At 37.8% G+C, this 26,842-nt stretch overlaps 3 protein-coding genes across 3 annotated transcripts; 2 read left to right on the top strand and 1 right to left on the bottom strand.

Annotated features, from left to right (window-relative positions):
- Positions 1-1,532: 1,532 nt before the first annotated feature.
- LOC101893296 (uncharacterized) lies at positions 1,533-2,401 on the top strand. Its single transcript, XM_011297967.3, has 3 exons — positions 1,533-1,788; positions 1,866-1,948; positions 2,013-2,401. Exons 1-3 carry the CDS (start codon positions 1,783-1,785, stop codon positions 2,233-2,235), a joined length of 312 nt encoding a protein of 103 aa, XP_011296269.2. The 5' UTR covers positions 1,533-1,782; the 3' UTR covers positions 2,236-2,401.
- A 7,667-nt stretch (positions 2,402-10,068) lies between these two features.
- On the bottom strand, positions 10,069-26,526 carry LOC105262559 (uncharacterized). Its single transcript, XM_020039988.2, has 2 exons — positions 26,220-26,526; positions 10,069-11,681 (listed from the first exon to the last, which is right to left on the bottom strand). Exons 1-2 carry the CDS (start codon positions 26,241-26,243, stop codon positions 10,284-10,286), a joined length of 1,422 nt encoding a protein of 473 aa, XP_019895547.1. The 5' UTR covers positions 26,244-26,526; the 3' UTR covers positions 10,069-10,283.
- Positions 13,477-14,024, top strand: LOC109614465 (uncharacterized). The gene has a single exon (XM_020039989.2). The coding sequence runs from the start codon at positions 13,579-13,581 to the stop codon at positions 13,930-13,932; it is 354 nt and encodes a 117-aa protein (XP_019895548.1). The 5' UTR covers positions 13,477-13,578; the 3' UTR covers positions 13,933-14,024.
- Positions 26,527-26,842: the final 316 nt, after the last annotated feature.

The raw sequence follows: 26,842 nt of genomic DNA, 5'->3' as shown, positions 1-26,842 counted from the left end.
GCCGGCGAAATCACAAATAGACGAACAGGTCAATTTTGACCGTTACGTATATACCAATAATAAATATATCGGATATATATAGCGAAATATATACAATGTATATATGCAAAGGAAGGGGATGTTAGCTAGAATGCTTATATCTCAAGAATGGCGGGACCGATTTTGACAAATTTTGTCAATCCAGAATACCCTCCTGGCATAAAAGAATAAAATCTAAAAAAATCGCATTGAAAGATGCCAATAATGACGTTAATCTATATTTTGTAGTATTTTCTGACATTTTTTTATACCCTCCACCATACTATGGAGGGTATATTAATTTTGTCATTCCGTTTGTAACTCCTCGAAATACTCATGTCAGACCCAACAAAGTATATATATTCTTGAACAAATTGAGATAGAAGGCTAAAATTTGACACACATGTATATTTTGCCAGTAGGCAGGTTAAATTCGTCCATATAACGGTACCTACCGATATTCGGTGATGATTTTAGCGACATTATTTACCGGAATCGTTTCAAATTTGGTATTTGAAGTTCGTAAGGGATACTTCAGCCATTTTTCTTCAAGTTCCGCATTGATAACTTGTGATAACTTATGACAAAAGTTGCCTATGCAGGTCCACGTCGTCGTATAGGCATTCGGTATTTTTAATATTTTAACAGAATTTTTAACGGATTTTATTTTTTTGGAAATTGCCAAATTTGTACCAAAAGGTGGAGGGTATTAAAAGTTCGGCCCGGCCGAACTTACAGCTTTGTTACTTGTTATTGGTAAGAAGGATACCATATGATCAGAAACCGACGCAGTATTTCTAAGACAGCTTTATAACCCATTTTTATCCGGAATAACACTCAAGATTTTTTCAAAACCGATTTACCGTGAAAATAAGAAATCCTCTCATAACAGGATATATTTGAAATCCCATGCAGAATCTTCATACCAACGGAATGCATCACTGTTTTTATGTGGTACTCTCCGATTCCTTCAAAGTCCTTTGCATTGACACAAGAAAAAATAAAGTATCTATTCAATTTTTACTATCTTTGAGGACTTTATTTCGCATCTAACAAATAATTTTTAAACCGTTAAATTCCACTGCTGGTCACCAAATAAAATAGGCCATTGTACTGTTTTTTATGTCGCCCGGCTGTTGCGAACATGAAGCCCAAATTGTTGTTTTTTCACTTCAATGGAATTCAATGTTTGGACATGATTTGTTTATCCACGCCATGGGTTATTAGATAATACCGTATTCGTGATATTCCCGAAACTGGGTCTCTTTTTTATTGATCCGCGGCGATGCATTCACAGCAATGAAGCCGACTACTCCATTAAACTAAAATGTGATTTGAATAATGGGCATTGTGTGTATATGATGGAGGGAGGGAAGGGGGATGTGTAGGTGAAGAGGGTACTTATGCGAGTCGCATGGATGTAATCACAGTACATGGGCGTACAATGTTCATTAACCGGCACACGGTGTCTATCGATTTATCACCTTTTGGTGGCCGCCATGTGGTGAATTTAAATGCTCCGCTTTTGTTTTTACAACATTGCCATGGTGAATATTTAAAACTTATTTCCAATTCGGTTTTGTTGTGGAAGAAATGAACTGAAATATGTCCAAAGATGTATTTAATTGTACAACATAAGTGAGTGGCTTCAGATTAATCAAAAATACCTTGAACTGGGAAGTGGTCTTGGCGGAAGTGAAATTAGAAAGAAATAAAAAGAAGGAAGTGTATCAAAATTGGTTTCGAATTCAAAATTACAAAAAAATGAAAGTGAGTAAAATTTAGAGCATCTGGAAATAAAGTTTTGGTTTTAAAAAAATTTATAAAAACCCTTCCTGTAATCACAGTTTTTACTTACTGCCCTGCTGTGCATCATGTCGGTAACATTGATCAGCTATACCTCGGCCCTGACCACCACCAAGACTGAAATGTAAGATTTTGAAATTGTGTTCACTATTTAGAAAACAATTTTTTTGATATCCTTCAATTTACAGTGTCAAACACACAGACTCCGATCCGGAAAAAGAAGGCTTTTGGGCCCGCAAAGAATCCTGGAAATCACGTTGGGTCAAATATTGGCGTCCGAAAACAATTTATGTTCCCGTTTGGAAAAAAGTCTGGACACCGGTTATTCAAAACGAATGGGTACCACTGCCCAACTCGCCTGTAGGATGGTCCAAGCATGACAAGAGTTCCGTCAGTGAAATAGTCTATTAAGGATTTAGTATATAAGTTAACGAAGCGTGAATTTGGATTAAGGTTATAACCATACACAAATTCATCCTCTTGCTTTTTGTTCCATTTTAAAACTTGCCATATATTTATATGTAATGTATTTATTTATTTATTGAAATATAATTTATTTTAAAACCGCAAAGGGGAATTCATTTTGGGATAGACGGCATGAAGAGTGCTGAATTGCAGAGAAACTATAGTATATGTTATGTTGGCTCAAATGAAAGATTTTGAGGAGTGTTTTCAGGATATATATGCTTTATTTTTCAAAATTATTTTCAATATTACTATTTTTCCGATTGTCGGACTAAAATGCATAAAAAAATGACTTAATTGCATAGAGTGATATGTTAAGACCAAGGGAAAATTAAAGGCATCAAGAACTACTGCCTCATTTTTATACCCTCCACCATACTATGGAGGGCATATTAACTTTGTCAGACCTAAGAAAGTATATATATTCTTGATCAGCGTAAAATTCTAAGTTGATTTAGCCATGTCCGTCTGTGCGTCTGTTGTAATCACGCTATCTTTCGAACGAATTGAGGTAGAAGACTAACATTTTGCACACATGTTTATTTCTCCAGTAGGCAGGTTATGTTCGTAAATGGGCCATGTGGGTCCACGTTTCCATATAGCTCCCATATAACGGTACCACCCGATGTTCGGTATTTTGATGATTTTAGCGACATTATTCACCAGAATTGTTTCAAATTTGGTATTTGAAGTTCGAAATGGATACTACAGCCTAAGACAGGAAACTGTCTGTGCAGGTCCATGTCTTCGTATAGCCCCCATATAACGGTACCTCCCTATATTCGGTATTTTGATGATTTTAGCGACATAATTAGCCGGAATTGTTTAAAATTTGGTATTTGAAGTTCGTAATAGATACTACAGCCTAAGATAGAAAATTGTCAGTGCAGGTCCAGGTCTTCGTATAGGCTCCATATAACGGTACCTTACGATATTCGGTATTTTGATGATTTTAGCGTCATTATTCACCGGAATTGTTTCAAATTACTTATTAAGAGCTCGTAATGGAAACTACAGTCTGTGACAGAAAGATGTCTATGCAGGTCCAGGTCTTCTTATAGGCCCCACATACCAGTACCCTATATACTGTATTTTGATGATTATAGCTACATTGTACACCGTTTATTTCAAGTTTCGAATTTGAATATGGTAATGGCTTATAACAAACAATGCCTATGTAGGTCCACGTCGTATAGACCCCAATATAAACTATATGCGCTATTTTAAAATTTTAACAGAATTTTTAAGGATTTTATTTTTTGAAATTTTCCAAATTCGTAATGTGGCCCGGCCACCAAAGTTCGGCGCGGCCGAACTTAATGCTTTTAATTTGTTTAAAATTGTTTCTCAAATCTCGTATCCTCCGATTTTTTGGAATGTTTGGATTTTGACTAAACTTCATGAAGAATCCTGAATATCAGAAAAACTATAAAACATATCCTGTTGAGAACAAGCTTAAGTGAAAGATCTCAAGAAGTGCCTTAAGAATATATATTTGCCTAATTTTTAAAAATTATTTCTAATAATTGGATTTTTCCGGTAAATCTGGTAAATAATGGAAAAAAGTAAAAAAATAAAGGGGGTTGGGCCGTTATATGGGGGTCCTTATATGGGTGTCCTATTAAAACGGGAACCTCTATAGGCAATTTTACACTTCAAGGATTGTCATCTAGCAAATCTTCTTAAATGCCGAAAAAAATGTGAATGTAAATGTGACTAGGATCATAAAAATACCGAATACCGGAGGGCACCGTTATATGTGGGCTATACAAAAAAACGTGGACCGATATATCTCATTTATATATCATTTAATATGGCCAAAATGTGCCTCACCGAAACAACGGGTTTTGACCCTAGGTATCTTTGCACAAAATCCATTTCAGGACATTTGGAGTCGATCTAGGGGTGTCCGTCCGTCCATCCATCCGACCGTCTGTCTGGCTGATGCGCACAACTGTCGAAGGGAGTATCCGACATGGTCCTAACATGGTATTTTGTAATATTATTATCAAACTTAGATCGATTTCGGAGATTGGCAAAATTTTCACAGAAAATAATTTACCTTATAGAACAAGAGAGGAAAATTCGATTTTGTTCCAAGTCTGGTACGAAAGTGGGCAATATTGGTCCACTCATCAAGTACGTCCCCCCTACAAAGGTTCAACAATCCCACGGCAGCGGGTTCTACGACACCGGATTGACCCGAAACAACAACACTCCAGTTTCGGCCAGCGGCTGCCAACCCAGTGTATACATGTTCGTGTTTGTTTATTTTTCTGTTTTGGGAGCAGCACATCCCGGAATGCTTGCTCCGGATTCTTTTGGTCCGTGCCGGGCTTGAGGAAAACCCCGGACCATGGTTCTGTACGGTTTGCCAAAACACCATCCACCATAGATCAGTCTCGGTGCGATGTAATGGATGCAGAGGATGGGTGCATTTTAGAAATTGTTCCGGTTTAACCCGGTTGCGAGACTATAGCGATAGGGACTATGTTGCTTCGTGCTGCACCAACGTAGTCCCCAGTGAGTCCACGACCTCGTCGTCAACTTCCGAGTCGTCGTCGGAGTATGGAACTCCCCCGCAGTCTCCAGAACAGCAACCTTTACCGCAGCACTTAACGCCACATGTTGCTGTTCCAATTCCGGACAATGCATCGTTCTTGCAGTTCAATTGCAACGGACTCCGAGGTAAAATTGATGAGATAGTGGATTTTATGAATCGGAGGAATATCAAGATCGCAGCGGTGCAGGAAACCAAACTCAATGAAAATTGTAGCTTACAACGTTGCAATGGTTACAACGTATTGAGGAAAGATCGCACCAGAAGTGGAGGTGGGGGATTAGCGTTCCTGATACACCATTCTGTTCAATACAGACCTATCTCGCTTGAGCTAGTCTCTAGTGACCCGTACATGGAGTGTATGGGGGTAGCAGTCAAGTGTGGTACTGCCGAGGTAGAGGTGCTTAATGTGTATATCCCGCCGGTTAATATCTGTGAACCGCGTTACTTGCCTAATATAAGCCCACTTTTGGAAGGCAATAACCGCCTGGTCCTAGGGGACTTCAATGCCCACCATGAGTTGTGGCATTCCGTCCTAGGTAATGACCAGAGGGGATCAGCGTTGGCAGAGCAGATTGACTGCTCCACATTTTGCACGGTAAACGAGGATGCCCCCACCCGAATAAGAGGAGAGTGTCACAGTTCGCCAGACTTAACCATCGTGTCACCCGGTCTGATAAATGACGTGACTTGGCAACCCGTCATTTCTCTTGGCTCAGACCATCTCCCGATAATCGTCTCCATCAGCAGATCGCCCGATTTCATAACCTCTGAACGCCGCACTTTCCTTAACCATGGGAAAGCCCACTGGCCCGAGTTCAGAGAGTTCACCAACCTTCGCTTCAGAGAACTGCCCAATCCTTCTGATGTTCGGGTAGCTGAAAGGATTTTCCGGGACATCATCAAAGCTGCAGCCGCTCGCTATATACCTGCTGGTCGAATACCCGAAGTAAGACCAAATTTCCCAGCAGAGGCAGCGGGATTAGCGAATGAGCGTGATGAGCTCCGACGTACCAACCCTACTGATCCCAGAGTCAGTGAACTGACAGTGGAAGTCAACCGGTTGGTACAGGAGCATAAGCGGAAAAAGTGGCTAGACCATCTGAAGTGTTGCAACATCGGAACCGATTTGAGTAAATTGTGGGTAACGGTAAAGTCACTCTCGAACCCTGGGAAAATGGATGATAGGACAGCAGTCACATTTAACGACGTAACTGTGACTGATCCGAAGAGGTGCGCTGGCTGTTTTAACCGCCAATTTGTCGAGCACCCCGAGAGTGATAGGGCGAGGCGAAGAGTACTACGTCGTATAAGAGCTCTTCCCGCCGAGGATGTACCTCCACAGTTTACGATGGGTGATGTTGCAAATGTCATCCGAAACGCTGAGTTATCTAAAGCGTTGGGCCCGGACGGAATATCAATGGTAATGTTGAAGCAACTGGATACGCCGGGAGTTGAGTATTTAACCAAAGTCCTTAACTTGTCGTTAGCCACCCACATAGTTCCCGAAGCCTGGAAAATGGGCAGGGTGGTCCCGCTACTGAAGCCTGGCAAGGATGCCAGCAAAGGCGAATCATACAGGCCAATTTCGCTTTTGTCGCCAGTAGCAAAGACTCTCGAGGCCTTACTCCTCCCCAGTATCAGAGGAAGCTATTCAGTTGCTAACCATCAACACGGTTTCCGTCCACTACATAGCACTACAACAGCATTGCACGCCATATCCACACATATCAGTCGAGGACTCAACCAGAACAGGCCGTGCCACAGAACAGTAGTGGTGGCTCTCGACCTATCAAAGGCCTTTGATACGGTCAACCATGCCACGCTGTTCGAGGACGTTGAGAACACTACCCTCCGGCCAAGTTTGAAACGTTGGATAGTCAACTATATGTGTGGACGCCAGTCGTACGTGGAATTCCGGAATAAGAAGTCCAAGCCTCGTAGAGTGAAACAGGGAGTTCCCCAAGGTGGGGTGATATCTCCGGAACTGTTTAACCTCTACCTTTCCGGAATTCCGCGCCCTCCAGACGGCATCGAGATCGTAACTTATGCGGATGATTGTACGATCATGGCGTCGGGTCCTGTAGTTGATGACATATGTGTCAGGGTGAATAATTATCTCGCGGAGCTTGCCGCCTTCTTCTACGCGAGGAATATGAAAATATCCGCCACTAAATCGACGGCCACACTATTTACCACATGGACTGCGGAGATGAGAACACAGCTGAATGTGCAGGTCGAGGGGCATATAATTCCGACCACCAACTACCCCAAAATTCTTGGGGTCACATTCGATAGCATGTTCAAGTCTTCCGCGCAAGCCACAGCTATTTGCGATAAAATGAAAAGTAGGAACAAGGTCCTCAAGGCGCTAGCCGGCAGCACTTGGGGTGCGGATAAAGAAACCTTGTTGACCTCTTATAAAGCGATAGGTCGGTCTGTGGTTAGCTATGCGGCTCCAGTGTGGTCGGCGAATACAAGTGCAACGCAGTGGAAATGTATTCAGACCTGCCAGAATGCCGCCCTGAGAACTGCAACAGGGTGCCTCCTCATGACGCCTGTGGACCACTTACATGAGGAGACGAAGGTTCTTCCCTTACGTCAGCACAATCATATGCTTTCGTTGCAGTACCTGCTTGGGTGTTATCGCGGGAGTCACCCTAACCACCATATGGTGGATAGAACTCCCCCACCCAGGCGTGTCAGGAAGGACCTGCACGATCTAGAGAGAGAGGTCCAGCGATATAAGAGAGAGCCTCTAGATCATGAAGCCTATCAAGCAGGTCTGAATAGCATTCATACTGATGCAGTCGCTGAGGTAGTCAATAATTACAGTGTGAATGCCATACTCGGAGTCCACCCCCCATCCATTGCAGCTGAAGAACGTCGGCTGCCTAGGCAAACCAGGGTAGTTTTGGCCCAACTACGTTCAGGATGGTGCAGCCGTCTCAATTCGTATTGGGCACGAATTGATGAGGATGTGCGGAACGCCTGCCCAGCGTGTGATACAGGCCCGCACAACACGCTGCATTTGTTTAATTGTCCTGCCAAGCCTACCCAACTCCGTCCAGAGGATCTATGGCTACAGCCCATAAAGGTAGCAGAATTCCTAAACCTGGACATTGAGGAAGAACCAGATTAGTCGAAAAAAAAAACAACAGAACGTGTAAAACTGCTACAACAACAACAACAACAAAGGTTCAAAATTATGAATAGTTATAAATCTAATAAAATGTGAAAAAAGAGTCTGATTGTCTTCAAATTTGGCACATTCCAATATTTCTTCAAACAGAAGATCTGGTATGAAGAATACAGGGTGAGATGAAAAAACTGCATCCAATTTCAGACTGCTGTCATTTCTAAGGCACTCGACCGACAGCTGTTAAAATTATTCCAGTGACAGCTCATTATATCGTTTACAAGTGTACAAGAGCATTTTGGTGAGAATTTTTCAGAAAAAAAGTTATACGTCATGGAATTCAAGCGGGATAGTGTGATTTATTTATATTTGGCTGGAAAACCACAAGTGGCTATCGTTGAAGCACTCCAGCATTCAAATGTGAATAAATCTTTTGTGTCTCGTACCATCGCTCGTTACCGTGATACTGGTAGCCCAGCCCGACGTAAAGGACGTGGACGGTAGAAAACAGCAACATCAGCAGAACATCAGCTTCGAAAAGTAAAGACGCGACTTGATCGAAACCCGCGTCGCAGTGGCCGAAAAATGGTTCGTGAGCTGATCATGTTGCAATATTCCATTCGGCAAATATTGAAAAATGAACTCGGGGTAAAGCCATTGAAATTCCAAAAAGTGCAAGAACTTACAGTGCAACAGAAAGAAAATAGACTCAAAAGAGTTACGTCGCTTGGCCGAAAGTGGTGAACTGCCGAATTTGGTTTTCTCCGATGAGAAAACATTCGTTGTCCAGCAGTTTGTAAACAAACAAAATCAGCTGAAAACGTGCATCTTCGGTTGGCCACCAGAACTCATGCGCCGGCCACGGTGATGGTGTGGGCCGCCATAACAGCCGATGGTCGCTCTACGCTCGTATTAATCGACCCTGGCATCAGAATAAATGCCGAAAATTATCGCGAAAATATTCTGGAGGGTGTATTGAAGCCTTGGGCACGCAAACATCTTGGCCGCAGACCTTGGACATTCCAACAGGACTCAGCACCATCGCACTTAGCACGCGCCACCCAAGAATGGTTACAAAATGAGGTTCTTGCTTCATTTCCAGCGCAAAATGTCTGGAGTATTTTGGAAAGCAAGGTTGACACTAAAAAAATACCAAAGTGTCGACCACCTCAAGCAAGCGCTTCGCTGGGAATGGGCCAAAATACCGCAGAGCAACATTTGGGCAGCGTGTGACGGTTTCATTGGCCGTTTGAAGGACATAATGTGTGCCAAAGGTGACCAATTTGAACAAATCTAAACTTATTCTAAAATTTGATGCTATTTCCGAAATTTTTTGCTTTTATTCATTCAAAAGAAAAAAAATGGCGTTTGACTTTGTTGCATTTTTTTTTCATCTCACCCTGTATATATATATTGATTCCTAACGTCTTGGTAAGATTTAGACTTTCGAGTTCTTCTGGAACTTATGGTAGAATTTTATTGCTTTTAAAGAGAGTTTTTAATCAAATTTTCAAATATGGCCGAAAATACCCATTTGGTGACCCGCTTTAGGATTAAATTTTTTATCAAAATAATTTTCTTATTATTATGGGCAATATTGCGAAGACAATATGTACCTAAAATGCAAGGATTCTATGGAATCTGTATCTAAAAATTTAAAAAAATGTGCAGGAAAGGGGATCATACCCTCTTTATTTGGGTTATTTTGTGATATAGTCTTTCAAAACGCCGAAACACTTGTCTTCTATTTTAGATCTACTTTCAAAATCTGATGGACTTTTTTTTTTGGTGTTGCACAGTATTTTTACCCCAGAAATGCAAGTTCTGGTTGATTCAGCCGGAAATAAATGAAAACACAATTTGCTAAAAAATAATACCTTTTATTAATAAAAAAGTTCATTTACTTAGAGATACATAGCTTACAAAATACAATTATGACTTAGGCTAAGCGAAACGCTGAGTAAAAAAATCTCAAAACGCTTTCTTCATACTAAAGTTATGAACAAAATTAAATAATAATAAAAAAATACAATTAAAATAATTTAAATAAAAAGAGATAAAATGATGAGACTTCGGGAGTAGCAGAGCAGAGTAAGTGTTATAGCATTTATAAAGAGAGGAAAGAGACTGAGAGAGAATCAGTAAGACAGAATGGAAAGAGAGTAAGTTGGGAAAAGAAACTGTGGAAAAATGAAATCTTGCATTATGTACAAAGAAGAAAATGCCTGCGAAAGGCACTCAGAAAAAATGGCCTAATTTCCTAGAAACTATTTATTGACTTTATGCCTTCGTTGTTTACGCTCCAGGAAATTTAAATGCTTTGGAGGATTCCTTTTGTATTGTATCAATGGGTTTCTGTTGGAAATCCCTGGTTTGTACTGGCTGTAGTTGGGTGGATTTTTGTACATTGCCATTGGCCGCGCCACCATTGGCGTTAACTGAATTTTCGTCTCGTTTCCACACCACCTTATCGCTTTTCGAGTCCTTGCGATCCCAACCATGTTCCAGCTCATGGTGATGTTCCACCTCGTGATGGTGGTGATCATGATGATCTGGTGTGGGGAACCATTCGGAAATAATAACCGGCTTCCAGATCTTTTTCCAGTCGGGCACCCAAACCTCTTTCCAGCCAGGTACCCAGATTTGCTTCCATGCCTCCTTCCATTCCAGTTTCTTGTCTTCCACCCAGGTTTCCTTCTTTTCCGTCTTCCAAATTTGTACCCATGACTCTTTCCATTCGAGTTTCTTGTCTGGTACCCAAATTAGTTTTTTGGCTGGTTTCCAAATCTGTTTCCAGGCTTCCTTCCATTCGAGTTTTTTGTCATCGACCCAGACTTGTTTCTTACCCGGTTTCCAAATTTGTTTCCATTCTTCTTTCCATTCCAGTTTCTTGCTGGGCACCCATATTTGCTTCTTGGCCGGTTTCCAGATTTTCTTCCAATGCGATTTCCATACCAATTTCTTTTTCCACAAATCATGGCTGGTGTATTCCCAACCCTCGTGATCCTTGCCCAGATACTTTTCACCTGGTATGCCCACCTTTATCCATTCCGGTGTCCAATATTGTTTCCATTCGGGTACTTGGATTTCTTTCCAGGCCGGAACTTGTATCTCTTTCCACACCGGCACCCAAATTTGTTTCCAGGCGGGTACTTGTATATCTTTCCAGGCTGGCACCTTGGTGGGCACCCAAACTGGTTTCCAGATTTTCTTCCAATCGGGCACTTGAATCTCTTTCCAAGCCGGCACTTGTATCTCCTTCCACACGGGTTTCCAAATTTGTTTCCATGCCGGTACTTTCACCTCTTTCCAGGCGGGAACTTTAACGGGAACCCAAACAGGTTTCCAAATCTGTTTCCACTGGGGTATCCAAATTTGTTTCTTGGCAGGCTTCCAGATTTTCTTCCATCCCTCTTTCCATGTGACTTTCTTTTTCCAATAGCCTGGATCGTGATGATGTTCATGGTGATGGTGATGATACTCCTCGCCAAGATCTATCCTCTGCTGGGCAACTTGTGAGATTTGTGATTCGGAGGTTTGCTGATCAATGGCGACGGCATTTTTGGGAATTTGAGGTTGCAGTTGTTGTTGTTGCGGTTGAGGTTGTGGAAGAATGGGTTGGGGTTTGGGATCTGGTAAGGCCTTACCATGGATGAGGGTGGTGCCTATCAGTAAGACACTAAACGCTGATAACTGAAATGAAAATAGAAGAGAGAGAGGGAGAGAAAGAGAATGAGAAGAGAGATGGATTAGTAAAGAGATTATCTTGAAGAGTAAAATGCCAATAAGCTAATAGCTATTGAAAGGTGAGCCTATTAGTCTTCTATGAGAAGAAGAGCTATTGTTCTCCTATGAGAAGGGTCTAATATTATATTAGGAAAAGAGAGGAAGATTTATTGCACTTCTAGAGAAGAAGATGAATTGATATTTTATAAGAAGACCCAATGGAAGTCTACTAGAAGACCCATTGCTATTCTCTTAAAAGAATCATTGATCTTTTTTAAAAAGAACAATTGGCACTCTTTTGGAAGAGCCATTGGTCCTCTTTAAAAAGACCGAATGGGGTTTCTTTAAAACTCCAATTGGTCTTCTGTGAAAATAGCCATATATTAGAGAGATCCCCCTCTTGCTCTTCTAGAGAAGAGGTCGCATTGGTACAAGATCAATTGGGCTTCTGAGCGAATTACCACTGATCTTCCAAAAAGCGACCTTTTGTTCTTAGAGTCTCAATGGTCTTCTATGAGAAAAAGGCCTATTGGTCTTCTTAGAGAAAAAGGTCCATTGGTCTTCAATTAGAAGACCCATTCTTATTTTTATACCCTACACCACAAGGTTGTCAGGGTTTTATGTCTTTGTGCATTTGTTTGTAACAGGCAAAAGGAAACGAGATAGACCCATAGTTCCTTTTGATGATCTGCATAGAATCACTTTCTGAGTTGATTTATGCATGTCAGTGCGTCTGTCCGTCCGTCCGTCTGTCCATGTATTCTTGTGAACAAAATGCAGGTCGCATTTATTATCCGATTGAGATGAAATTTTGCAACCAACATTTGTTTGGCTCAAGGACGAACCCTATTGAAATTGGAGATAATCGGTAAAAATTTAGATATTGCTCCCATATATATCTTCGTCCGATTTGCCTTTTATTGTGCACCAAACGTGTAATATCAGCCCGAATAGTATGGAATTTTGCACATTCAACCAAATTAGGCCTGAAAATAAGTATGCCAAATTTTATCGAAATCGGTTCAGATATAGCTATAGCTCCCATATACATATATTGTTCATCCGATTTGTTATTTTTGTCCTCCGCAGCCGTAATATGCACTCCGTAACAACGATATTCAGGGAAATATATCAAATACAGCTCAGAAATATCTTTGCCAAATTTTATCGAGATCGGTTCAGATTTGGATATAGTTCCCATATATATTTTTATCCGATTTCAAATTAATTTCGCACCAAATGGGCAATACAAGTCCGAATTTAAAATATACAATTGCTTCGGCATATTTAGTCCTTTGAATTTTAAATTATAATTATAATCATAGCGTGTATGATTGAATTCTCCCATAAAAACTTTTAATTATTAAGTGGAGCTCAACTAAATTAGCAAAGTCGTGTAGGGTATCATAAAATCGGCCCCGCCCGACTTTAGGACTTTCTTTACAGGTTTAATAGAAGGCCTGCTATGAGAAGACTGCTATGAGAAGACTTGTTGGTCTTCTAGGAGAGGTCTTTCAAAAATTGACCTGTATGCATTTTTAGTGTCTAATTTTATCTATTGGTCATAAGAAGACCCATACGTCATATTGAAGAAGACTACTGGTCTTCTATGAGAAGAAGAGTTCTTTATCGTCGAGACTACTGGTCTTCTATTAGATCACCTTTTTTTATAAAAAAATCAACAAAAATAGTTGGCCTTGCAATAAAATTAATTTTTTTCGAATCAAATACTGTCTTCAAAAAATATTTTTCAGTACAAAATTTTTCGTAGAAGAGTTCATAACGTTTTGTTTTTTTTTATAAAATTTAAAAAATATTTTTTTTGAAAATTATTTGAAATAAAAACCTTTAAAAATCTTTGAAAATGGAGGTGGTGAGAAAATCAGCAAATCCATTTATGTTGTTTATGACCGATTATCGCGATGAGTTGGCCAAGAGAGGTGTACGCAATGTGCCAGCCAGCGAAATATCCAAAATGGCCGGAGAAAATTGGCGCAGCATGTCGCCCAAAGAGAAGCTGTCGTATCAGGTGTGGGCGTCGAAAAACAAAAGCCTCAACGATGCAACACGACGACCACGAGCCGCAGAATCTAGACGTCGTGCACGGAGACAATCCTCAACGCCCATGGGACGAAAAAGTCGTCGCGGCCGCCGTCGTAGTCGTACATCGAGAAGCATGAAGCCAATGCGAAGAAGCAGAAGGTCAAGGACAATGTAAAAATTTAAAATAAATGAAAATTGTCATAGGTTTTTAGTCAAATGGTGTGTGAATAAATGTCATTAAAAAAAATTAAAAATATTAAAATTGAATTGATATTTTTTGAAGGAAATTTCAATTTTAATGATGGGATTTTTTGTCGACTTCATTTGTCAAATGTAAACTTTATAAGTCGTAATATTATAGGAAAATCTGTTAAGCTGCCAACTGAATTCAGAGTATAGCTTCAACTACATTGATATTTATGAGGGCATGGGTAGGACAGGTCCCATAGGTTCAGTGTGTTATTCTGCCCTCTGAACCATGCCAGACAAAGTAAACATTCAACGATAAGAATTTGAGAAATTCTAAGTGGAGGCAATAGTATCAGCTCATTCCAAAAAAAGATTTTTTTAATTTGGTAAAATAATATGGATTGCTGCTAGGTTGGTATTAAAAATCGGTCATTCGGTCCAATAAAGCTTCCATGAAACCGTATTTTCATTACATAATCCCATCGATTTTGCTGAATTTTGGAATTTTTACATCTCCGAGAAAAAAAGAAATGAATTTCAATATAGGTACATGTTTCATATGAATGTATTTTTGAAAGGCTTTAGTATGAGGTCAATGGTCATGACAGTAGAGCAAAAGCCCGCATACGTTTTGAGTGGTAAGGCTAATTTTTTTAGGCTCCATTATACTCGTAATCTGAACGAATATTTAGACAGAGGGGCAATTTTTTGAGACATTTTGGAACCACTTTTGACTTTTGCACCCTGCATTAAAATGTATAATATCGGTCCATTTCTTATATAGACCCTATTGGTCCATTTTTTTTGACTTTTTTAATTGAAGCCATTTACAATCTTTTTAATGTAGATTTCGGCATGGCTTTCCAATTTCAGATTCCGTTGAATGCTTTGTCACATTTTCTAAAAACGTTGGCTGCAAACTTTCTTTTTGGTACTGACAAATGTTAAATTTTTTTGTAAATGTTTTTTTTTTTTTTTAATGGACGTAAACTTTTTAAATAAAAATTCTACAAGAGTGTGGATTTTTTGAAAATATTTGAAAACAAGTAAGCAAAGGCTACAGTCGAGCGGGGCCGACCGTTGAATACCCTACAACACTATAATAAACCATACAGTTTATATAGGCGAGATACTCGAAAGAATTCCACAAGATATTGTGACAAATAATAAAAGAAAACCATCAGGTTCCGTTCTCTAATTTTCGAATAATAGCAACTTAAACTAATTTGCTCATTTCCAATTTATTGGTAGATGTTGCACGTAAATGGTCTTCCTAGATCTGGAACCAATATTTCCCAAAGACCTATAATCTCTCAGAAATGGCAAAAGATTTTCCTTTATTATTGGTTTTTGACTGAAACGCATCTATATGAGATACAGACATTTGACTATATTCTTCAACGAAATCAGACTTAACGAAATAGTCAGAAGTGCGTCTTTCCTGTATTTGTGAATTCTCCAAAAAGTCACTGGAATGGACATTTTCGTATTTTGTCTACAAAAGTTGGCAAACTATTTCACACATTGAATATTTTTGGATGGCCATCCAAAACTACTTGGCTTTTGTAATGTCCAGTAACCCCCATTCAAATGTGCGTGAAAATCGGGCGATAATTACGACCTGCAGACAATTTTGCAGTTTTTTGGTCCATTTCAACCCCTAAATATATGGCGATCATCTCCAAAAAGAGTAGGCTTTTATTCTGACCCTCATCTTATCTCCATGCAAAATTTCGTAAGGATCGGACCATAAATGCGATCTGTATATGATATCCTGATATCCTAACTACTTAGTTTTGTTAGCTGTAGAAATATTACCAAATGTTTAATTCAAAATGAAAATATGCCAAAAATTTGACAAAATTGAAAAAATATGAGAAAATATTACAAAATCAATATTTTCATCTTTAGAGAGATATTTTAATGCGATTTTTTAGATGTTTTTTCTTTCCTGCCAAGAGGCCATTCTGAGTTAATGAGAACTGTCGAAATCAGTTCAGCCGTTCTCGACATATAAGAGATCTTTCAAGCATATCTTCTTTGATAGACATATATATCGCACATATTTTGCTATATATCCGATTTCTTGGATGTTAACATCAATGTAAAGATCAGAAGTAACCTTGTCATGGCTTTGTGATTTCGCCGGGATTTAAAATATTCGCGGTTTAATGAAAATTTTTGAATTTTTTCAACACAAAAGATATGGTCTATTTTACCCGCTAAATATCATCCGATGACTACCCAAATTGGTAGGCTTCTTCCCCGCCCCAAACTCTAGCTACATGCGAAATTCCGCGTCGATTGGTCTATAATTGCGACCTGTATAGCTACTACAAAATCCGACATTTTTCCAGTATTTGGTCCATTTCAACCCCTTAACCTTTGGCGATCATCTCCAAAAGCAATAGGGTTCTATTCTGGTCCAAGCCCCACCTACATTCTAAATTTTGTGAAGATCGGGCCATAATTGCGACCTGTAGAGGGATTACAAATTAACGTGGACAGACGGACGGACGGACATACATAGCTAGATCGACTCAGCTCGGCCAATCAAACTTATAATACCCCCAACACATAGTGTTGTAGGGTATAACAAGTAAACAAAGGCTATAGTCGTTCAAGGCCGACCATGTGATACCCTGCAACACTACAACATGTTAGAAGCCCTCTTATGTCCAAAGATTTCGTTTTTGAAATTATGTTAACGTGCACTGGCCAGATATTACCCTTAGCTTTTTGACCATTGACGTTTGCCCAATATTTACGCACTCCGTCGTGCTGTTAGTTGTTGTGGTCCATTTTACAGCTAAATATAATCCAATGGTCATCAAAAATGCTAGAATTCTTCCCTGTCCTTCGATATATGTATATATAGGTGTATTTAAAAAAAGTGAAGGATGTGAATTTTTTAAATTTTAAATTTAAAAAAAAATATTTTAATGAGGATACAATTGAATAAAGAAATGAATTTAAATGTTCTTTACAATGCCGGATTTGTAAAATGTTTTCTGTTATAAGTTGTGTCAGCCATATGGCTAGAGAGGGTATATATCATTTGATACGGCCAAAACGTCGGAATATATATATATATATATATATATATATATATATATATATATATATATATATATATATATATATATATATATTTTTTTTTTTTTTTTTTTTTTTTTTTTAAATAATTCCTGGAGAATATCCCAGATAAAAGACAAGGGAACTGATGAGGATTGGTGACTCTTTCCGAAACCTAGGAATTCCCTGCCTTACTCCTGGTTTACATTACCATCTTTCTCCACTAATAAACAAACGCTGTTTTTATAAAAACAACCATAATGGGATTAAGCCTAACTATTTTGCAACAACAACAAGTAAAAAAGCAGTAAGTTCGGCCTGGCGGATCGAATTTGAAATTTTTCGAAAAAGATAACATTCGCCAAAATTTCTGTTAATATTTTAAAAATACCGAATATAGCCGTTATATTAGGGCCTGTACGACGTGCACCTACATAGGCATTGTTTGTCATAAGCCATTACCATATTCAAATTCGAAACTTGAAATAAACGGTGAATAATGTAGCCAAAATCATCAAAATAACTTACATAGGGAGGTACCGTTATATAGAAGCTATACGAAGACCTGGACCTGCATAGACAATTTTCTGTCACAGGCTGTAGCTTCCATGACGAACTTCAAATACGATATCTCAAACAATTTCGGTGAGTATTGTACCTAAAATCGCCAACATACCGAATATAAGGAGGTACTGATATATGGGGCATATACGAAGACCTGGATCTGCATAGACAATTTTCTGTCTCAGGCTGTAATATCCATTTCGAACTTCTGCCTTAGGCTGTAGTATCCATTACGAATCTCAAATACCAAATTTGAAACAATTCCGGTGAATAATGTCGCTAAAATCATGAAAATACCGAATATCAGGAGGTACCGTTATATGGAGGCTATACGAAGACGTGGACTTGCACAGACAATTTTCTGTCTCAGGCTGTAGTATCCATTTCGAACTTCAAATGCCCAATTTGAAACAATTCCGGTGAATAATGTCGCTAAAATCATCAAAATACCGAATATCGGGAGGTACCGTTATTTGGGGGCTATATGAAAACGTGGACCTATATGGCCCATTTACGAACATAACCTACCTGCTGGCAAAATAAACATGTGTGCAAAAGTTTAGCCTTCTATCTCAATTCGTTCGAAAGATAGAGTGATTACAACAGACAGACAGACGGACAGAGTAAGGATTTTACGGCCTCTATATAGGTTACTTTGCGATGTAAACTTTCAAAGCGCTAATACACGTGTCTCCTGTTATTAGCTCAATTTTCATAATATGCTGCATTTTCCTGTAAATATTAAAAAAAATCGAATTTTGTTGCACAGCGGAATATTTGTTATATTTTAAATCCAGTTTGTGTCTTAAGTCTTTCGTTTTTATGACGTTATTTTCGTTTATTTCATTCATCATCGCGATTACACAAAATAACTTGAACTCATAACTCTCCGACAGCCACCATCAGATTTCAGTGGCTTGACATGTTAATGAAAACTGTTGCAGAGCAGATGCAAAAACAAATTTCGCCATATAACAAATACCATTAAAATTTTTTCATCGCAAATGAAATTTATATCTGTGTGACCTTCAAAAAATAACAGTTCACAACATCCTGTATATGGTCGTAACGAGATTTTGGTAACGTTTACTCTTTTTCACTTTTGAGTGTGGGTAGTTATTAAAAATAAATTAAATAAATATATCTCTGTTTAAAACTCTACGCATTTCCCTCCCAAAAATTAAGTAGGTCATCAAATAAACCCACACACACTCGAACATCATTGGAGATGTCTGCTTGCAGACTCTTGTTGTTTTTGTTGCTGTGACCCAATTTCAACGAGGTGTGACCTACGAACCAAATAAAGTCAATGCCCTTTTAAAGAAATCACAAAATTTAAAAAATATAAACAAAATAGTTTCTGTTTACAAAACGCCTGCCAAGAAATGACTCAGTTATGCTAATGTGTGCGATTACATAATTTTCCTGGCGTTGTTTTGAGACATTGAAAAGATGATGTTTTCGTGTTGTTGTTGTAATGCTGTTAATATGAACGTTATGAATTTATTATAGAGCCATGGAAATTTAAATATATGTTTTAATGAGACCTTTAACTTTTAATGAGATATGGATGAGGGGTGTGCGAGGGTGGCTGTGAAGGGGATTAGTTTGTTTCTATGGGACGTGGATGTGCTGTGGTTTACTTATATTCTACATAAAAATCAAATCGCCTTCTTAACGTCTTCAAAAACGAATGGTCATCTTCAAGTTTTCTATGGTGGCCTTCATTAGATCTTCTATGGAAAGAGCACATTCTTCAGGTCTTCTATGGGCAGAAAACCCTCTTCAGTTCTTAAATTGACCGAAGATTTTCTTCTTGTCCTCTATGGACAGAAGAACTTTTTCAGGACATCTATGGAGAGAAGATCTTCTTCAGGGTTTCTGTGTAGAGAAGACCTTTTCAGGAAGATTTTCTTAAGATCTTTTATGGATAGAAGGCATTTTTCAGGTCTTCTCCGAGCAGAAGAGCTTTCTCAGGTCTTCTCTGGGCAGAAGGCCTTTTTCAGGTCTTCTCCGAGCAGAAGGCCTTTTAAGGTGTTCTCAGGGCAGAAGACCTTTCCAGGTCTTCTTTGAGCAGAAGATCTTTTCAGGTCTTCTCTGAGCAGAAGATCTTTTCAGGTGTTCTCTGAGCAGAAGACCTTTTTCAGGTTTTCTATGGACAGAAGACCTTCTTTGGGTTTTCTATAGGCCTTCTTTAGTGGTTCTATGGATAGAAGACCTTCTTCAGGTCTTCTATAGATAGAAGACCTTTTTCAGTTTTTCTTCTTCTTGAGGTCTTCTATGGAGAAACAACCTTCTTCAGGTCTTCTCTGGTCAGAAGACTTATTTCAGGTCTTCTCCGGTCTCTCTTCTTTGAGCAGAGTACCTTTTCAGGTTTTCTATGGACAGCAGACTTTCTTCAGGTCTTTTATAAACAGAAGACCTTCTTCAGGGTTTCTATAGATATAGGCCTTCTTCAGTGGTTCTATGGATATAAGACCTTTTTCAGTTCTTCTTAGAAGGTCTTCTTCAGGTCTTCTATGGAGAAACGACCTACTTCAGGTCTTCTATTCGTAGAAGACTTTCTTCAGGTTTTCTCTGGGCAGAAGACCTCTTCAGGTCTTCTCTGAGCAGAAGACCTTTTTCAGATTTTATATGGACAGAAGAACTTAATTAGTTTTAAAACTTTTATCTATGGATGGGAAACCTTCTTAAGGTCTTATATGAATGGAAGTCTTTCTATAGGTCTTCTCTGAACGTAAACCCTTCTCCAGATCTTCTGTGGAAAAAAGACCTTCTTTAGGTCTTCTATGGATAGACGACTTTCTTCAGGTCTTCTATGGACAAAAGACCTTCTTCAGGTCTTCAGTAGAGAAAGAAGACCATCTCCAGGTCTTCTATGGACAGAAGACCTTCTCTAGGTCTTCTATGCACAAAGGCATTTTTGAGGTCTTTCATGGATAGAAGACTTTTTTTCAGATCTTTTATGGACACATGACCTTCCTCGGGTCTTCTATGGATAGAAGGACTTCATCAGGGTTTCTATGGAAAGAAGACCTTCTTCAGGTCTTCTTTGGACAGAAGACCTTCTTCAGGTCTTCTATGGATGGAGGACCTTCTTTAAGTCTCCCATGGAGAGAAGACTTTCTTCAGGCCTTCTATTGAGGTCTTCTATGGAGAGAAGACTTTCTTCAGGTCTTCTATGAAGAGAAGACCTCCTTCAGGTCTTCCGTGGAAAGAAGACCTTCTTTAGGTCTTCTGAGAAGACAAGACTTTTTTTAGGTATGTGGAGAGAAGACCTTCTTCAGGTCTTCTGTAGGGGAAAAAAGACTATCTAAAGGTCTTCAATGGACCGAAGACTTCCTTCACTTTTCCTGTGTGTAGAAGACCTCCTTCATGTTACTTCAAGTCATCTATTGACAAAAGACCTCCTTCAACATTTTTGGAAGATGAAGTAGTTTCCGGCCTTCTTTGTTTTTCTTACCTAATTTCAATATTATTCCCCATATTGACCTTGAAATGATTAATTTAATTATGTCATTTTCATTGACAACCAAAAACCCCGAACCCGCTGCAGATGATTGATGCTAGGTGCTCGGGGATAGAGTCTGAATTTGATTTACCCATAATAAACAATTTTGTGACCATCATATGTCAACGTTCCATCCATCTGTCTTTAAGAGGTGTTAATTTAGCTACTGAGGTTGGTTTTTTGTTGTTATTTGTTAAATTTAAACATAATCTAAATCGTATTGCCAAATAGTTTCCCCGAAGGGGGGGGGGGGGGGGGTAGTGGTGGTGAGGGGAGGTAATACTCTATTATTATGTCATTTCATCTCATTAGAGCCTGGCCGTAAAGTTTGCTCTGAACGATTTCGATTGTATCGAGGCTGGGCATGCTGCGATGACGTTCGATCCATGGTGTTCCAGATTTGTGGGTTTTTTGTTTAATGGTATTACTGCAATCGTGGATTTGTCGTTATGTGTGGTTGTTGGTGTTGGCGGCAAGTGTTAATTTATGAATAGTGCTCAAAGTGAAAGTAAAGTGAACAGCCGTGGCCATCAACTACCAAAAAGCTTCAATTCATTACAGGAAATGCATGAAAAAACATGGTAATAAAACATCCTTGGCCCCATATTATGATTTTGAGATCTAATCCCAATTTGGGATTTCTTTTTGTTTTCCGCCAAGATAGACCACATCATTGTTAGATAATATCACCTGGTTTGAATATTGTCCAGTCATTCATTCGTCCATTCAATTTCTGGTGTTGTTTATTATCCAATTTGTCAGGCCATTTGGGATTTTTGTGTGTTTATGTGTTTTTGGCTCCCAGTTGGGGGGCTTCGGCAAAAGCCTTTTGCCTTTGTTTTTTCCTACCTCTCTTTTGCACAACTTATTTTTTTGTTGGTTAGGTGAGTGTTAATGATTTGGCGAATATGCATTGGAATTATGATGAATTACATAGTCGTGCTTTGGTCATTCATTTTGTTTTGCTCATGTAATAGTTTAGATGAAAAATTGTGATGGTGTGATTAGCGATGTGATATATTTTTTCGCATAAATGGGAAGTCATTTTTTTCGATCTTCAACAAGATATATATTTCGGCAACAAGGGTATGTTAAAAAGTGAAATATAAATCACAAAAAAATAATTTTTATTCTGTGAATTAAATTTTATTTTACACTTCTCCAATGATTTTTTTAGAAAGGAACTTTTTTTTCGGGGAAATTGACAGTAAAGCTGGTGTATAGCACACAAGCCTCTTTCTTTATGATGATACGAAAATTGATTCGAAGGAAAAACTTATGGCCTGTTTCTCTAAGACAATCGAAATGCTTCCTTCCTTTCCTATTCGAACGAAATCCAGTTAGGTTTCAAGTACCTGGATATTTCTGACTTCTATTCGAATGATGACTTTAATCGACAATTGGGAAGAAAACGAAAGCGTTTTTTATACCGAATTCAGTATTTTGCTATTGAGTTGTCGAGTGGTACAAAAACACAAAAAATTGGGAAAAAATTCGAAAATCAAAAGAGGATAATTAAATTTTTTATGGACAAGGATTTAAAAAAATATTTTGTTAAAGACAATATTTTTCAATTTCTCATCAGTGGGTTATTTCAATTTTCCATTAACTTGGATTTTTAACAGTATTATTAAAGTACCTTTATCGGACGGATTATTTTTCAAGAATTATAATCAGGGTTCTTAAATGATATTTTCGTGGACTTTAAGATCTACAGACTTGGATTTAAGTATCGTGGAAGACGACGAATCGTGGAATTTTTGAAGAAAATTATTTCAACTTTGGTTTTAAAAAAAAAAAAATGGTAACCGTTTTTTAAAGAAAACTTTTTCAAGGAAATTAAAAGTTTTTGTAGAATATTAATTCAAAGACCACCAGAGCTGCAATCATGGATTTAGGAAAGAATATTTTGCAAGGATTATAATAGCAATAATCTTGGATTTTTTATAGACTATCAGAGCAACAATATTAGAATTTTGGAAAAAAAAGTTTTTTGAGGATCATTAGAGTTATAATCATGGTCTTCAAATAATATTTTTGAAGGGCTATTAGACTCATGATCGTGGGTATTTCATAGAAAAGTCAAAATCCTAGATTAGAGGAAAAATCTTAGATTTTTCAAAAAATATGTTTTCAAGGACTTTAATAGCTATAATCCTAGAGGCATAAGACATTTATTTAATAACTTTTAGCACTTTAATCAGAACTTAAATGATGTTTATAAAGAATTTTAGTTCAAGGACCCTTAGGCCTATTATCGTGCAATTTTTTCCAAGGATGATCAGTGCCATAATCTTGGTTTAATATGGTCCTTTATACCTACAGACGAACATTTTTTACCATTTTTTCTCAAGGATTATCTGAGCAATAGTTTTTGAATTTCAGAGTCAAAACACAGATTTTTTGAAGGACTTTTGGTGCTACAGCCGCTGATTTTTGAGGAAATATTTTTAAAGAACCTTTAAAGTTTAAGGATTTGTCGAGCTATAACCGCGTATATTTTAAAGATTTTTATTTAAAGGCCATTCCAAGCTATAGTTTTGAAAGATAATTTTTTCAAGGATTATCTGAGGTGTAACCGCGGATTTTTGAAGGACCTTTCATTCTATAATACGTTATTTTTGAACAGAAATTTTAACAAGAGCCTTTAATTTTAAATGTATCTTTTGAGCTATAATCGTGGAGTATTTGAGAATTTAAAGAACTGTGATAGCGGATTTTTAAAAGTATCTTAAACGCGTATATTAATAGTGGGTTTTGTGTCCTCTATCGTATTTATGGGAATTCAAAACCGCATTTGAAAATTCAAATTAGATTCATGTGTATATTTCAGCCGATTTCAGTCTAGGAAGGGTCAGGACTTGCAGTATTAAAAATATTCGCGATGCATGAAAATTTCGGAATTTAGATCAATTTAACCCGGTTTCTTATTGTCCATAGAACACCCTGAGATCTTCTATTTTCCATAGAGGACTTGGGAATCTTTTATTGTCCATAGAAGACCAGGAAGTCTTATGTTGTCCATAGAAAATCTTCAGGTGTGTAGTAGAGCTTGAGGTCTTCTTTTGTCTATAGAAAACCTGCAGGTCTCCGGTTGTCCATAGTTCTACTGTTGTCCATGGAAAACCTTATAGTCCCCTTTTGTCCAAAGAAGTCCTTGAGGTCTTACCATCGATGACCAACCAAAATGGTAGGCTTCTGTCGTAAATTCTACCTCTTCGTGAAATTACGCTTAGATCGGTCTTAAATTGCGACATATAGAGTGATTGCAAAATCAGCAAAAACATCTGTTTTTGTTTCATTTCATCCCCTTAATATTTTGCGATCATCATAACCGCTGAACCGATTTTGTTATTATCATTTATCCAATTAAGATTAAATCTCTAAACATTTGAAAGTTATAGAATTTTGAACCGAAAAATCAATTTTCAATCTCTGTGTGGGATAAATTTTCCTAATGTTTTCTTAATTTTCCATATTTGGACATAATTTTTGTTTTGAATCCATATAAAAGTTGAAAATTGGTGACCACAAAAGTTGGGTTTGGCCAAGAGAATTCATTTCTGAGCCACCATATACTGGTCCTCTTGCCGAGGAAGATAATACAGAAATTTAACGTTCTTTGAGAGTTTCCACCTAAATTTCAAACCCAATAAGTTGTCATTTTTAATTCGTGTACACTTATTGTAAAAAAATCTATTTGGATATTATCTTTGATATAGCCCAAAACTCTCCTACAATATTAGCGAATTTTAAAATTGCACCCACAGTTTTTAACCAAACTGTTGGAGGCTTCGATGTAAAATAAGTTATATTTAGTTTTTAAATATGTAATGCACCGATCAAACGCCTTTGACCTGAAAATGAAACAATTTTCTTTTATAAAACTTTCCTAAAACCCAAGATTTAATTGAAAATCCAAAGGAATTATAACATCAAGTTCAACATTTATTGTTAGGATGATGTCCTGTATTTCCCATTACCTATTGAAATCCTAACATTCCTATTGTTAAGTTTTTTTGGGAGACACTTGGACCCTGGAACAAGCATATTAAATGAATATATCCTTCCTGAGTTGGAATTAGTCTTTTCCAATTTAAAAATTATTTCCTTTGACACGCTGACCTGTATCTTCTGGAAAATATTGCCTTATTATTTGCATGCAAAATAAATTATCGTGAAAAAATACATATGAAAAAAAAAATCCAGATTTGCATACAACAACCCATTGCCATTATTTCCTGCTACACCTATGGAAGTCATCCGGACATGATATCTGCAATGTGAGATACAATGCAATACAAATATGTAGTTCATCTTTGTTTCCTGTACAAGACAACATTTCAAAATGGAAACATTTAACAAACAGACAAACGTACTTGATCCACACACACACATGGAGATATTGGATAATAAAATAACGTTTTTCCAGATGTTTCATTTCAAGTTTGTGGCTTAAGTCTTTCGTTCACTCCTCATAACATAGATATGAAATGGCATGAAAAACACCAAATCAAAATTAGAAAAAAAAAAAATAAAACAACAATTCATTACTTTTTTGGTTTTGGTTTTTGGTTGTTGTTGGCTGATTTTCCACATGCTCTGGTGGGGGTCGAGTTTGTGGCTTAAGTCTTTTGTTTTGTTTTTGGAGTAAATGAAAACGGCCAATGGTCTAATAAATTAAATGTTTAATTTATAATCTTTATTTATTAGCAAAATTATTTAATATTAACTTGATGGGTGTTAAAAAATGCTTTTCAAGAAAAATTAAAAAACACACACAGTCACTCATTTGCGAAAAAACGGAAAATACCACAATAAATATTGTTTATATAAAATTGTGCGTTTCCATTTGAATTGAAAATTGTTGTTTTTTTATTTTTTACAAAAGCAACGAAGCTTAAAATTGTTTCTTTTTTCTTTTAAAATCTCAAAAAATTCATTCATTCACATAATAGAGCGGGGAAAACATTTCATGGTTCATTTTTCATTTCATATCCGTTTTTTGATGAGCAAAAGATGGGAGTGATTTCAACACTTTCATATCAAGACACCACTCAAACAGACACTTAATTATATAGAGTTTTTGTATATATTTTTGATTTGATTTTTAATTTCCATACCACTAGACTCCGCTGGATCCGCATGGCTCCCGGGTCATTTAATTTGTTTTTTTTGTTTAAATTTTGCTAAGTTTTAATTTTCTTTTTTTTCTTTTCACTTAAAACGCCCGCGTTTTAAAAAAGTCTTCTTATGTCCTTCAACTTTGTGGCAAGGACACTCGTTAGTGGCTGACTTATTTTTTTTTTTGTTAGTCAAATCACTTTAATCTATTTCACTCCTCTGTGAGGAATAAACTGTTTCACTAATGGTCAAATACTCCAGTTAAATACTCAGATGCCGCAAAACCATACACACACACGCCAATCCGATAGCTGTCGAAAACAACAACATAAATTCGAGAAAAATGGCAATAATATAACCCAACCAGCCAGCCGCCAACCAGCTAAGCTACCAAAAAAACAAAATCACAACAAAATATTTCAAATATTCCCCTTAGATAGGGAATGGACGGACGACGCGAGACGTTGGGGGTCTCTCTGTTTACACTCGACACAATAACAACCAACAGCCAACCTGTAAATGCTCCACAAAAATGTGCATCGAAAGCGAAAGCTTTCAGTGAGAGCGGAACTGAAAAAGTCTCCAAAGTAAATCGAAATGCACGCATGCGTATGAGTTGTGA

The sequence above is a fragment of the Musca domestica genome, unplaced genomic scaffold (assembly GCF_030504385.1).
Source record: "Musca domestica strain aabys unplaced genomic scaffold, Musca_domestica.polishedcontigs.V.1.1 16, whole genome shotgun sequence".
Taxonomy (NCBI): domain Eukaryota; kingdom Metazoa; phylum Arthropoda; class Insecta; order Diptera; family Muscidae; genus Musca; species Musca domestica.
Note: the sequence above shows the minus strand (reverse complement) of the source record. Positions and strands in the feature narration are given on the sequence as shown.

Excerpts from the sequence above, each read along its gene's own strand:
- LOC101893296 (XM_011297967.3), top strand. Across the intron at positions 1,949-2,012 it reads ACCACCACCAAGACTGAAAT|TGTCAAACACACAGACTCCG; the intron begins GTAAGATTTTGA and ends TTCAATTTACAG.
- LOC109614465 (XM_020039989.2), top strand. The coding sequence starts at position 13,579 with ATGGAGGTGGTGAGAAAATCAGCAAATCCATTTATGTTGTTTATGACC.
- LOC105262559 (XM_020039988.2), bottom strand. The coding sequence starts at position 26,243 with ATGCGGATCCAGCGGAGTCTAGTG. Across the intron at positions 11,682-26,219 it reads GGATCCAGCGGAGTCTAGTG|TTATCAGCGTTTAGTGTCTT; the intron begins GTATGGAAATTA and ends TTTTCATTTCAG.